Source organism: Ictalurus furcatus, chromosome 13 (assembly GCF_023375685.1).
Source record: "Ictalurus furcatus strain D&B chromosome 13, Billie_1.0, whole genome shotgun sequence".
In the NCBI taxonomy this organism is placed as follows: domain Eukaryota; kingdom Metazoa; phylum Chordata; class Actinopteri; order Siluriformes; family Ictaluridae; genus Ictalurus; species Ictalurus furcatus.
In genome coordinates this window covers 20,145,396-20,160,090 of record NC_071267.1, presented here as the reverse complement: position 1 = coordinate 20,160,090, position 14,695 = coordinate 20,145,396, and the positions used below count along the sequence as shown (strand labels likewise).

Below are 14,695 nucleotides of genomic sequence, written 5' to 3'. Positions count from 1 at the left end.
AATAACACACACTTTGTTTCCTTTGAACATGTTCTACATGCAAGAAACATTGCAAGAGCGATACCACAAGCTTCATTTCCTGATCACTGTATGATGATGTAAAACATGAGTGCCAGGCCCAGCCTCAGAGCGACCCTCATTTGTCTCAGCCTCTCTGAAGCCAGTTACAGGCTAATCTTTCAGAGCAAGGGCTCTAAATTTAGCCTGGCATCCGTTCCAGCGAGCACAGACATGCCGGTCATGGCTCATCCAGACAGGGCCCTAATGGAGAAGCATTTTCCTCCAGCTTCCTCCCTATTCCAAACTGAACTTGGGACCACGTCATTAAAAAGTACTATCAATATGTTAGCATGACACAACTTTTTGAGCCACTCTGCTTAAAGTAATTAATAAATAGGCAACTCAATCCAAAGTTAACCTCAGTAACAGCAGACACTACGCAGGAAAAGTAACCACTCCGTCTTGTCTATGCTGAGTCCATTCAAAGTGTAATCATCTAAAAATGTCTAGCATAATTGTTTGTATTGCACATACATGTAATCTAATGCAGCCCCAGTCTCTGTGTGTGTGTATGTGTGTGTTTGTGCATGTGTTGGTGTGGATGCAGTAATGGGCCAAGGTCTTACCATGAGCAGATGTCTAACAGCTACAGCACTGAAATGAGACAAGCCTCCAGTCAATCATTGGAAGTCACAAACACACTGTGACCCACGATGTATTTGGGCATAAAATAGTCTTCCTGCTCCTCTAGTGCATCCCCCTCCCCCCCAAAACAGACTTTCCAACTCAGGATTCATTTTGCTGCCTTATTCATTTCTAGGTTTGTTCCCAAATAAAAAAAAAAGTATCATTTCAGACCTTTTTAATAATCACCCAGAAGCTGAGCACACATCTAGGCAGATAGAGTACTCTAGATCAAATTATTGCAGACTGAGAAATGATCATTAGGATTCAGAAGAGACATTTGTTGCTACAGAACATATTTGGTATGAAATGAGCTACTTAATTCTGGAGACGTTTATACCTCGGTGTCTGTTGACTAAAAATTAATGAATGAACAACAAGTACAACTGATCTACATGTTAAAGATTTGACACCAAAGTTGGAATACTGGGGAAGGGTGGATTCAGTCATTTTTCTGCTTATAATTAATAACTGCATTTTCCTTTTTAAGACGTTTGTGTGCAATGTTTATTGGGGGGGGGGAGAGGGGGGAGGGGGTATTTTTCTTGGTATGAACTTATGCTCACTTGCAGGTTACCTGTGGAGTCCTTCCTGTTGAGACATTACAGATAAATGAGCATTGTATTCGTCCCAGGCTACCACCACAATCCCACTAGTCAAATAAAGCCAACAACCATATCTGCATTGTTATTGATTTCCAGTTTGACCAACTTGAAGTTAAACCTTCTTGGTTCTGAGTGTGACCAATCCTATAATTACACATGTGCAGCTCCTGCCATTTGGATTTGTCACTGGTTATTAACTGATGGCTGCATGACTATGTGGGAAAATAAATGAGAGATTTCATGCCAAGTCAATCAATAATCCCCAAAGGTGCTAATCAAAGAGCAAACTGAGCATTCTGCCACTCTTTGACATGATGTGTGTTACACTTCTTTTATTTTTTTTCTAAAAGGGTGTCATGTTCTGAGGTAAGCCTCTGGATATACTAGCTGGTATCAGTGGTTTATTATTTTACAGCAAAAAAAAATATTATGTAACTTATAGCTCAGTATCCACATCAAAAGGCACACAAAGAGAAGACAATGTTTCACATTGGTTAGGCGTACCTGGTTTCTCGGGAAACAAGGAAAAAGCTGTCATCTGGCGCATCGATCCAGTTGGGCCGCCTCTTGCGCATTATCATGTTGCTGGCTCGTAAGCTGGGGTTGCCGCTGCTCCGTCCATTGTGCTGCTGAGAGACAGGGAAGTGTTAGAGGTGAAAGATGAGCACGATGGTGTGCAAACATGACGGTAACGACAAAAAATGAAGAAGTAGCTGTTAACTGAAACTCGAGGCAGCAACTATGTCAAAGTACCCAATTAACTGTACACACACTGTCTACCAATCTGCACTGCAAGTAAAAACATGGATCTGCTTTTGTTTTATTACTGTTAGTGCCACAGACAAATCAAAAGGGTACAGAATAATGTTTAAATAAGGACAAATATCAATCAGGTGTCCCAGAAAGGTCTTTTAAACTCTCTTTAAATTGCTTTATTCAAGTTAGGTGCACTTGAAGCGTAAGCCAATGAATAAAAACGAAACTAACGGTGCTGGTATTTAGACTGTTTATGTTTACTCATACCAATTCATGATTTAAATTATCTCATTTTACAGTGCTAAAAAGTAGCTTGAATTTTTTAACCAAAATTCTACAATTTATATTGTGGCAATGCAGTAACTAGTAAACTGAGAACTCGGCGTAAATGTTCGATTTCAAGGTGTGGATGAAAAACAGGATTAGCTACGAATAAGCAGTGTCTATAGCTGCAGGATTAGGAACAAACACAGAGGACAGAAATATAACTAAAAACATTGGAAATGAAACCATTTGAATATGTAAACCAGGAAGTAATGACCGGTAAAATGTGCTGACATGCCGACCTGCAGTAATGAACAATCGAGGCTGTTAAACTGTAATGCTGGAGAAAGATGTGGCCACTGGCTTCACACCTGATATATTTGTATGGTGAGGTAAAGATCTTCCCCTTTCATGGTTCCTTGTTTAAACTATATATTGTACTGTTAAGCAGGATCTTCTTGTCTTTAATATCCATCCAACAACACTCCAACACAAGTGAGAATAGTGCAGTAAGGTTTACTCACCAGAATGGGACCCACGATGTGACTCTGATTTTCTGTAATAAAAGCAAACATAAATGTGTGTGTTTATATTAAATATACATGGTTATATTGAATAGATAATACTGAAATGTTTGTGCATATGAGTTTGGCATCAGCACCTTGTCCTGGTGCGTTTGCTCTTCTTTCAGGGTCCATCCTGCTGCTATGGTGGTAACTGCGTTTTCCCAGCATGCCGAGAGGACCGTGGCTTGGCAGGGAGGAAAGAAGCCGGCGTGGTGGTTGGACCTGCAGGCCAGGCGTACGATGAGAGCGCTGGACATGGGGCGCTGGACGCGACTCTGAAACAACACAGCACAATCCCAGTCAGTGTTGCTCCCATCTTCCCTGCCAGAAAATCAAGCCAGCAGCAATAAAGCCCTGGTGTGACTCACCAAGGTACTGCAGGACACTGGTTAGCGTGCTCCTCTGGGAAGGTTTGGGCTTGGTGGATCGCCCTGCCGTGCCTTCTGCCACTCGAATCATGTCTACACATCAAACGGCAGCATTGGACACACAGAGAACAGGACGAAGTCAATATGTCGCAGCAAGCAAGAGAGAGACTCGTCATGTCGCTGTGAATCACCACCCTCTTTGATAGACACTTTGCACGATGAACCAGGCAAAGGGAAATTCAAAGGCAAATCAGTTGTGCTGCAGTCGTTTCTTCTGGCAAAAGCCATATTTTTGTTCTCCCTGAACTCTACCACATGGATCTGACCATAATGCTCTCATTAAATCCCCTGTCTAAACAACTTCAGCTCACTATAAAATTCATTAAAATCTTCAGGAATGCTGGTTCAAGATTTCTGAGACAAGCAATTCTGTTGCCTTGGCAAACGGAGGCCTGTCTTTAAGATGCTCTGAAATGTACTCGTGCCATTCCCTCTCTAACAATGCATCTAACTGGATCACACGTCACTGAGCTGACTGCAGAGGTAAGAACTGCATTGAGCAAAGAAAAGGCAATCTCATCAGAGATCTTTCAGCGCTGGAGAGAACCTTGTAAGGTACATGCTGATGTACTCATTAACCAATTGAATAATGCTATATTATCTTTGAAGCTGGTAATTTCTCGTCAGGCTTTAACAGCTTTTTCCCTCATTTGTCCAAACTGTCCTTTTAGATTCAAGTGATTCTTGTACACTACATTTAGTGGATATTATGTGATACCCGAGTAGGTACTGATGTTAAACGGTTACATGCATTCACTTTAGAGCTAAAGCACCACTTAACCCTTAAACAAAAAGAACTCTGGCAAAACTCATATATTAGCAGGACTGTTATATTTTCACAGGCAGCATGCTGATTGGTATGCAAAAGAATACAAATAGCCAACGTATGTGCTTGGCTAGAGGAAATCAAATATGAAGGAAAATGGGTGTATGTACATTCGCATTCACACGCCATAAAAAAGAAAGACAAAACACGCTTGATGAGGGCATGGACAGAGCAGAATGACAGGAGCTAATGGATCAGAGCTCATGCTGTCAGTGGAAGTGAACTTCATACAACTGCCGCTCCACTCAGAATATCAAGTGTGAGTGTGGCACAGTGATGGACAGTTACACAAGACACATGAAACTACAAGGACTCAGAAAGAATGGTTTCAGCCATGGTTTTATTTTTGTATTTTTTTTGATTGCCCACAGGACATTTACACCAGGAAAACAAAGATATGATAGAAAGGAAGGAAACAAATCAAAGAGCATGCCCCGAGGGTCACCATGCCTTATAGCACAGAGATGCCACAGGATCTTCTTATGGGTGCGACATAAACACACTTCTAGGGTGGGTGGAGAAAAGAGTGGAATGAAAGCACAGAATGAAAGAAAGTGGTAGGAGCAACTTAAGCTGAGGTGAGATGCAGAGGAGAGATGAGGGATTATGGATTTAAATGATAGGCTGTACATACTGTAAAAATTGAATGGATAAAAAGTGGCTGTCAGGACTTCAGTATTCCCACAGAAACAACAAAAAAAATGGATGTCAGCAAATCATCCTTCTAACTTGGAACATATTTTCAAAAGCTGGTTATATGAAATGATGGATTTCAATAATATCAGCAGCTGATTGTGCATATGAAATGAATAGATAAATCGGTATTATGCACAGTCTAATTAACCAAGTAAATGTTTATTTAGTTAAAGGCCAACATTTACATAGCAATTTGCTTCCTTGACTATTTGACACTCCCCCAGTGGAAGTGCATTATAAAATTGCTATTAATAATTGCTCCTCAATGTTCTTTTCAACATCACGTAAAAAAAATTATTTCAGGTTTCAGAAATTTACCAGAGGCCCAAATGCCCATCGAGTCTTGCCTGAAATCTAATGAACTATATTGACAAGTCACTGCCAGGAGCTTCAATGTCCAAATCAATGTTCACCACCACCATCATAAACCTGTTCCTTGCTTTTATTTGCTCATCTAAGGAACTATAAATAAAGCAGCAGAAGTCTACAATTGTTCCTAGAGCCAAATATTCCAAACCATTTCCACACAGTGAAGCTCACTTTGCTAAAGACTCCGATTTTCAAAAAACATATTTTGATCTAAAAGAGTTTTAGCTTTCTCTGAATTGCGTTTTCCAACCACATAGAGTTGTAGTCACACAATTTTCACTTTTCAGCCAAACCACTGAAGTAATGACATGATTTAAGATCCAATTACAAAGGCGTATAAGGCTTCAACAGCTTGTCAATGGCTTCTTCTTTACGCGAGTCGTTTGCTACATAAAAGTCATTTGAGCAGCTCAGCTTTTATACTGTATGTTTCTCATTTCTCGAGGATGAATGATTTTAGTGTTGATTATTTCTCCAACCACTACAAACTCATTTCTTAGGGCTATTGCTTGAGCTGTCCCATCATCCACAGATGATGCAAAGAACAGCCATACAAATGAGATGCTGTTCTAGTGAACAATATATTTTTTAGATTAAATGGCACCTGAAGAAAATGATCCCGATAAGCCACAATCGTTCCCTGACCATCATTTAACTACATCAAATCATTTCAGGCTGGAATTAGGTGACTTTACAGCCCTATAAGGCTAAGATTTCATGACTAAGAATGAAGTTTTCATATACTTCCTTGTCATAAGTATTGAGTAAAAAAAACAACAACAAAAAAAAACATTGTTGGTTTTAGCTAATTGGTAAGTTGTAGAAATGTTTTTTAAACTAACTTACCAACTGTCACATTGCAACAATAGACTTCTCATAATTGATCTTTGGACGTTTCAATATTATGAAGTAATCTAAAAGATTATTCAGTTTGATAGTCAATGCATTCAATTATATTTTGTCTAGTGCATGCACACACACGTTTTTTTTTTTTTTTTTTTTAACTTTCTTTCCTGAACTGTCCAAGCTGTTTCTCCTACACTGCATTCCTTAAGGTGCTTAAGCCCGCTAAACATGTATAAAAAAAATATTTAAAAAAAAAAGGGATACACAAGGGCATATTACTCTAACTATCCTTTCACTGTTTCATAAAACTCTGTTCAATAGACCACAGAGACTATACATTCACAAGTTCACTTGTGGATGGATATTAATTACAAACCCCCAGTGACAGCCTGAATCTGTTACAGATGCAGGACAAGGCACAGGTACTACATTCAGCACTATTTTATATAGGCTTTTAAATTTCTTATGCCTTACGTACATCTTGAGGTACAGCACAGATATCATGCAGAAAAACATGACCAACAAAAACAAGTGCTGCATATGACATCAAGAATGAAATGGAGCAAGCAACAGTAAAATGAACTGTGGCAGGGGAGGACAGGTTCACAGTGAGCATTAAGTAGTAAACATCATAAGGGGTGTGCAAAATACAGTTTCTTCTAGGCAAAATAGACTTAAAGGACTATCTGTAAATGCAACATTAATAAATACAAGTCTCACATTATATGCACTTGCAAGTACAACTACAAGCTAGAGTAAAGGCAATAATAATTGGGATCTACTTGATTTTCTCATGTGATCAAACCCTTCTTCACAGACATTCCAAATATATTTTTACTCTATTTTAAGAAATGACAACAGCAAGCCAAAATCTAAAGAAACAAATGTAACAAATGAAAAGATGATTGCAACCCAAAATGATGGAGGACAGGCTTTCTTTATTGGAAACGAGGTGGGGGAATACAAAAAACAAAATAATATAATAATATAATAACAACAAAAAACAGTAAAAGACAGAAATGAAGGGGAGGAATGACTGCGAGATGTTGAGAGGTGGTTGTGGGGAAGAGGGCAAAGAGGGTGCAGTGATGAGTGTGTGTGTGAGTGTGTGTGTGTGTGTGTTTGGTGTGTGTGTGTGTGTAAAGGGGCAAGATAGAGAAAGACTGAAGTTAGGAATTTAAAGAGCTCTTACACTCCGCCTTTATGGCGCCACAGTTAATGGGCACAAAGGGGCGGCGCGCAGCCCGGCGCAGCCTGATGAGGTCACGGCACATGTGACGCGCCAGCTTGGTGAGGCGCGTGGCCTGTAGCAGAAAGGCCTGCTTAGTCTTCATGGAGGATTTGGGACTTCCGCTGTTTCTCACGGGAACCATGTGGGAAGTCTGACGCAGGCTGTGGCCACGTGAACGCATCTCCTACAGACAGACGAGAGAAAGACGGAGACGATGAAGGGAAAGGTAAGCAGGCCAGAAACATGAAGGAAAGAGAACAACAGGAAAATCGATGCAGACAGATAAGGGGTCGAGGGAGAGACAAACAGATGAAAAGATGGAATAAGCAGCACTTTGCTTATTACACTGACCGGATGTGATCATTTTTGCACCATTATCTAAATCATCTTTTTATATGTCTTATGTCAATAATGCTAGTCACAGAGGAGTGATTAAGCTTCAGTCTGCTAATTACATTATTTTCAGTCATTAGGTACACTACCTAAAGTTTAGACACACTCATTCTGTATATTTTCCCCCACATTTTAGAATAATAAAGTCATCAAAACTCTGAATAACACAAATGGAACTATGGGAATTACGTCGTGATAAAAAAATCCCGAAATAAATCAAAATAATTTAACATTTTAGCATCTTCAAAGTAGACACCGTTTTGTCTAGAATTTCCAGAAATGTATTCTTGGCGTTTTCTCAACCGATTTCTTGAGGAATATCCCTGAGATGCTTTTTAAACAGTATTTCAGGAATATTTCACTCCATGTCGTCCATTTAAAAAAAAATCTTTTTTTGCAACTAAAATGTTTGTTTTTTTTTAATGAAAGAAATGAATATGTTGTCACGATTATATTTTTTGTCTACAACACCGATTTCAATCATTTAATCTTCTTCAGATCAAAAGGTTTTTAAGATCATGAGAAGCATTTTAATCGAGTGTCCACAAACTTTTGACCGGTAGTGTATATTTTCGGTTTATATTTTGTCTTGCACTACCACTTACACAGAACCATGTTTTCACTCTATTCCATGCTAGAAGTGTTTATTTTAGTCTTTTAAATCTTTTAATTATAAAACAAATTTCCAAAAAGTAGACACAAGAAAATGCACATTAATGTTTCCACCAACTATGGTCATGCAGAACTTGAAATAAAAAGCAAGTATGGAAATAAGATTATAATACCCAAAGCACACAGCTGTTTCTCGAATGACTTTTCCATTCAAGGTTTTTTTTTTTTATCTTTTGGGACAACCAAGTTTGCACTGTTTTCCAAACCTGATTGCCAACTGCACCAATACTTTCATATTTTGATGAGGTATAAAAGCACTTTTCAATCCTATGTGTGGTCCATATAACCCATCTATAGTTGTCTTCTGAGAGATCATCAGGTCACCTCCATCATCTATTCCTGACTCCTAAAACCCGCATGCCCTAATCCTTGACTCTAGCAGGTGCTTACATTTGAAGCAGGGCTTGGAGGTGTTTTCTCTTCTGTTCCCTCAGCTCGGCTTGGCATCTTCAGGCCACCGTATTTTTTCCAGTACATCCAGCAGGAGACACAGAGGCGACACTGCATGTTCGGAGGACCCCACGAGTACCACTGAGCAGACTGCATGGCTAGGGAGGCAAAGGAGATGGTCACCACAGTCTCATGCTGTCAGTGCCTGGCAAAATTTATGATTTTATTTTTGTAAAAAGGAGATCATTGAAGACTGTGGTACAACAATAGTTATTTCATACTACATACTCAATTTCAATTCATATTCAATGACCAAACCTTATAACAAACTTCAGAAGAATTTATAAGAAATAATTTTGTTAGATTTTAGGCAAGTGAAAACTGAAGGGAAAAAAAAAGACCCACTAAATTCACCCACAGACATGTGAACCTGTAAGGAATCAGCAACTGTGAAGAGCTGCTCTAAAGATCTTCTAAAGCTCCAAGTGCTATTAACTATATCTTGAAACATGTGAAGGACACATTTGTCCTTCTATTGAAGATTGATCACTAACAGTCACTATTGATTGTTTAAGATCCTTGAGGATCAGTTGGATTGCGCGCCACCTGTCAGGTCAATTCGATTAAAAAACGTGTGCAGCTCTCTTAAATGATTGAAAAACAAAGTTCTCAGTTTTTTAAGGGCACATGTTTTAAGTGAAATGTGCGGACTCTACTGATTGTAATTGAAGAAGGAAAAAAAAAAAAAGAAAAGTCATAATATATTCACCAAAACAGCTTTCACATGCACGCCCCCCGCTGGCTGCATGGTACCCGCCCGGTCCTGCCGCGCCATTCATGGTGGTCATCTTGCCATTGCTGACAGAGATTTGATTAGGATTTGGCTTATTACTGCAGAATAAAAAAAAACATCATCATAAATTTCACATTATGATGAGTGAATAAATATTGTCGTTTTTTAGAGAATAGAAAGCAAGAGGAATCAGAAGGCAAGGAGGAACTCACTACGTGGGGATATAGACTTGCTTCAATTTGCTCTCTGCTTCAGCTGCCTTCAGTCGCTTCTGAATCGACAAATAAATGATTTAGCACCATGTCTACGGTATATAATGTATGCAGTCAATATTACAACAGTAACATTATATTCTTTCAGTTCTTTTGTTTACCTGCTGCACATATCTGTCTGTAGTTTTCCACATGTAGTAATACTCAATAATGCTAGTCAGGGACTTCCATGGGAGCTGAAACACAGCAGAAAGACGGTACAAAGCAAAAAGTAAGAAATGGCATGAGAACTACCATGATAGTGATGCGCACGCATGCACGCACAGACACACACTTCATAAGAGTCCTTTGTCTGTCCCTGATGAACTGTGTGCCTGCTCTCACTTTAGCTCTGCACACCGACAAACTAGAACAACCTCAAAATACCTCCATATTTCGATGCTTATTCTGAGACATGGAATGTCTGGCTTTGCATACAGATGCACATATTTATTCATGAGCACCTGCCTTTGGCAGATGCCTGGAGGATGAATGCTAAAAACACTTCGATATGTCCTAATGTACATCCTTGCTTGCACTTAAATAACAAGGCAATAAGAAGATGACAACATAGAAGTTTCATTTGAAAGCCGGTGGTACGACTGCACACAGGATGCTGAAGCATGTATGTGGCATTTCTGTTCTTTTTTTTTCCCCTACTTGTATGTTTCAGGGGAAATGGCCCCTGCCTTCACTGTTCAGATTTGCCCACAAAACAAACTCTTACCTGTACTCTCACAAGCTGGACTTTAATGCAGCATCTTTAACAATGTGAAAGCCTAGAAAATTCTACCCATACAGCAGTCATCTTGTAGCCTGCCTCTCAAACTCGAGATAGAGAGTGCCTGATGTGGCAGAGTGCATGTTGAGAGGAAAGCCCTCATCAGCCTGCAAGCTTGATTAGGGACAAAACCCCTGCAGCTTCAAAATATCATCCCTGCTGTGTACCCACAAATATAGGCTTGGTCTGGCTAGGTGTGTACAGACATTTCATTTTCATACCTAAAAAAATATGATATGCCATTAGTCATATTTAATAAGGTGTCATTTTCTAAAGATAACCATTCCTCTATTGGGGCAGAGTGCCATTTGCCTGCCATTTTGTTCAACTCTCATTTTATGAACGGAATGGCCCTCATAGAGAATGAGAAGTAATGCTGCCTCCAAATATGCCAAAAATAATACAATGCATCCTGAGTATCACGGTACACTGCATGCATGCCTGATTATTGGCACATGCTCACTCTCTAATGACCTTTATCCAGGGATTGTCAAGCAAAAACAACAGGACAGAGGCCAGGTCTCTAGCATCCAAAGGCCATCTCATGCATATCCCACCAAAGGCCAACAGAGCTCTGTGGCAACAGCATCTCAGTGGGATTTTTCTTGTGAAAAATCACTCATGATTCTGTTTCAGGTATTGAACCATGAGTGTCTGAATAACCATTTACACTTGAGTTATCATCTGGTGCCTTGCTTCTCCAAGTGCAGTTCAATCCAAGGGCAGCTCTCCATTTAGATACCAAGTTTCTAGTGGAAAGAAAGTAATTTCCCAGAGAGCTAAAACATTACAATCTGTACTGATCAAAGCCTGACAGAACCACTCACACCCGACCCTGAAACTTGGGCACACTCCAGATTTTCTATCTGGTTTAAACTGATTGTAAAAGTTTAGGCCTGTTTCACTTTGAGCTCTAACTTCTACAGAGGGACAAGTTAACCAACATTCCGTCCCACACTTAACCACAACGGTCTGTGGTCTGGAAATCACGACTCACATTATCAACGTTATTAGATTTTGGGGTCCAAGCACCAACGTCAACTCAGACCTGTGTTCTCTATCAGTGAAAAATTCAGGAAGAGAAAGTTCTATGGCACCAAAAAAGTAATATTGAAACAATCTAAATAACGTTCACAAAATAAACCCATACTAAGGGGGATTGTTGGAATTGATTTTTATACTTAACAGGGCCCCTGGCTACAAAAAGTTTGACACACAGCTTTTGCGTTCTCTTTAGAAGAGGTGTATTGCTTTCCTATAACATCTCTGTATGACCGTCTATGATCTTTATGATTTGGACTCACAAAGTCTTGCCGGATGTCGTTGAAATCTTTGCCGTATTTCTCCAACGCTTCCTCAAACAGGTTGGCCTCTGAAGAGCTCCACTCCTCCATTTCGTCCCTGCAGAGCACAGGGCCTCCCTGTGGCACCAGAACACTCAGTGCACTTGAAAGGTCATAGCCATGCCGGTGCAGCGTGTCCATGGCATGGAACTGCACACGGTCAGCACAGGGGGACAAGAAAAAGAGCCACACACAGAAAGAAAATGAATGAGGCGAAAAAGAGAGAAGGACAGCTATAAAACCAAGTGCTGCTGATGGTACCAGTGTGATGTCCCGCGATGCCGCTGCAGCACTCATGTGTAAACTGGGCTGCCTGACAGAGCTGCTGCAGTCCAGAGCCCGAGCAAAGGTACCCACCGCCCTGTGCAAACAATAACAGCACTACTTTCATGAGTGGGAACCTCCAAACAGTACACCAATCAGAGACAATATAATTACAGTTATTATTATAAACAGCAGCATCTCAGTTTATAAACATACCATTCTATTTCAGGGCACACAGCTCTATATAATTAACCTTGAAACTTTTTTGAAGGAAGGCAGAACAATGACATGGACATATTTACTATGACTGTATGTTACAATTATTTTTAAATGAACACATTTTAACTACAGTTGTTTGGCATACAATACAACCAGCATTTCTTAGTGTTCAATCTTTAAGCAAAAGGATTTATTTTCATATTGAGCCACAACACATACCGAGCCACCACTAGGAACTGGTCTATCTGCTTATTGGTCAGCGGGCATTCTGGGTCCCACATCTTCACCTCCAGCTTGGACTGGTCCCTGTCATCTGCTTCCCCTGGTTGAAAGAGGACAGTTTCTTTTATGCAAATCAACAAATCGTAAGCTATGAAGGTTTGTACTTTTTCCAGAATCAAACCTCTCAAAGAGCATAGTAATAGCTTCCAATGACCAAATATTTACCCATTTTCATTCCAAACACTTCAGCAGTTCATTCCAGAAAAATTTAATTTGTGTCCTGAAGTGATTTATTAATCAAACTTTCCACAGTCAGAGTGTTGATAGACTCTCAGCCTTAGCTTAACTCTAAGGCCTTTGTTTACCAAGTCTCTTAAAGTCGATAAAAATGGAGAAGAGATCCTCAATCCCCCCACTAAGGAGAAGATGAGTAAAAATGGATATGACAATGTAGTACTGTTGCTGCAATAATTTTTCGGTATCGTGACTATTACAATATTAGCCAACTGCAATTACTGATTTCCCTTATTCCCTGGTAGATTATAGCATGCTTTATTAACCCCAGTACTATAGTAACCCATACTATTCCTGTACCGTGACCAGTCCTGAATCATGATTACTTTCTATTCTAATTAGATCAGTGGTTACACAACACCTCATGCAGCTAGCCGAGTCTAATAAACCTGATTATCAGAGTCAATGACATTTTAAATGATCTGAAACAGCAGCACTGCAAATTTAACAAATAAAATTTTGATATTTTTAGGTTTTCCTTCAGTTACTCTTAATTACCAGCTTTTTGTCACTTTTCATTACGGTTCACAAATGGTCACCCTCAAGAGACAAATGGCCACTGGGCACCACTAGAGTTCTGCAATCCACAAGCAATGCCCAATCCAACCAACAAATAAATAGGTCCATCACTCTGACTGCTACAATATTATGCACAAATGTAGTCCATATCCCAGCATCCCAAGAGTTTCAAAGCCTAGCAGCTATCAGAACAAGTGAATAATAGAGTTGTGGTTATGGGGTCACAAATACATTTTGGGAAAAGGTGGTGTGTATGAAATACAAGTGGGTCACATTCTCCTAGCAATAAAATAATCACCTTTGCAATACTAACAGAACACAGAACAGCAATAATTAGTGTGTTGGATGATGTTCTCTCCCTTATGGCGCTTTTCTACTGCACGGTACGGCTCGACTCGCTTTTGGGGGGTTCTGAGCGAGCTGAGCCGATACTAACTGTGAGTAGAGGGAGTAGGGAATTCTCCTTAACAAGTGGTTCTGTATTGTGCCTGAATAATGTGTATCATTTAATACATACTTTGCGTATGGTAATATTCTTTTAATTGAAAATTATGTATCGTTTATCTCATAACAGATAAAATTACAACAGAGGTTTCTGTCTTAGATCTTACATCTCGCTTGTAAATACCTGATTTCCAAACAGGAATTTATCGAAGTCGCTCCTTATCAAGCACTACGTAGGTTCTAGAACGCCGTTATATTACATCTTTAATAGGGTCCATGTTCAGTGAACAGGAAAGGCATTTGAAAAAGGGCCTGACCGTGTATTTGTACAGGGCTTCGATAATACAACATTATTCCTGCATGAAGGTGAGTGGAAGATGGCACCCGCGTTGAGGCGGCACTAAACTGCAGTGGAAAAGCAAGCTCAAGAAAAGTAAACCGAGCCGAGTCGAGTTGTACCATGCAGTGGAAAAATCCTTTTACTGAGGGTTTCTGTGGTTGTTTTGATTATTCTTGGCACATTACACATTACCAAACAATATAATGCAAGCCAGTCTTTAACTATTTACATCAAGAGTTCACCAATATCCTATAATAAATTTCAATATTAGGAATAAGAGGCCACCCACTTCCACCTCCATGGTACCATCTGTTACATAAGTATTAAGGACACCAAATTAATGTTAAAATATTTTAATAAATGTTTGCTATGCAGTTGTTTTCTCTCAGCAGGGACAATGTGTACAACACATTTGGCCTTCAAAATAGTGTTCCACATAGACATCCTAGGCACTGTTCATTTGTATGCAAATGTACCAAGAGAACAGGAAGAAAAGTGT

The 14,695-nt window shown here is 39.7% G+C and overlaps 1 protein-coding gene across 4 annotated transcripts in view; it reads right to left on the bottom strand.

The window, feature by feature from the left end:
• The window catches only part of mta3 (metastasis associated 1 family, member 3), a 28,833-nt gene that overhangs the window by 1,944 nt on the left and 12,194 nt on the right, over window positions 1–14,695 (bottom strand). Inside the window, exons 7-19 of one of the 4 annotated variants that reach the window (XM_053639516.1) lie at window positions 12,597–12,699; window positions 12,156–12,255; window positions 11,856–12,044; window positions 9,893–9,967; window positions 9,732–9,790; window positions 9,496–9,617; window positions 8,727–8,884; window positions 7,233–7,455; window positions 3,244–3,336; window positions 2,971–3,150; window positions 2,834–2,865; window positions 1,794–1,918; window positions 627–654 (exon numbers count right to left, since the gene is read on the bottom strand). In XM_053639516.1, coding sequence (XP_053495491.1) covers window positions 627–654; window positions 1,794–1,918; window positions 2,834–2,865; window positions 2,971–3,150; window positions 3,244–3,336; window positions 7,233–7,455; window positions 8,727–8,884; window positions 9,496–9,617; window positions 9,732–9,790; window positions 9,893–9,967; window positions 11,856–12,044; window positions 12,156–12,255; window positions 12,597–12,699 — 1,487 coding nt within the window. Of the gene's footprint in view, window positions 1–207; window positions 655–1,793; window positions 1,919–2,833; window positions 2,866–2,970; window positions 3,151–3,243; window positions 3,337–7,232; window positions 7,456–8,726; window positions 8,885–9,495; window positions 9,618–9,731; window positions 9,791–9,892; window positions 9,968–11,855; window positions 12,045–12,155; window positions 12,256–12,596; window positions 12,700–14,695 lie in introns of those variants that run through there. The other 3 variants (XM_053639515.1, XM_053639513.1, XM_053639514.1) reach the window with 3 other exon arrangements.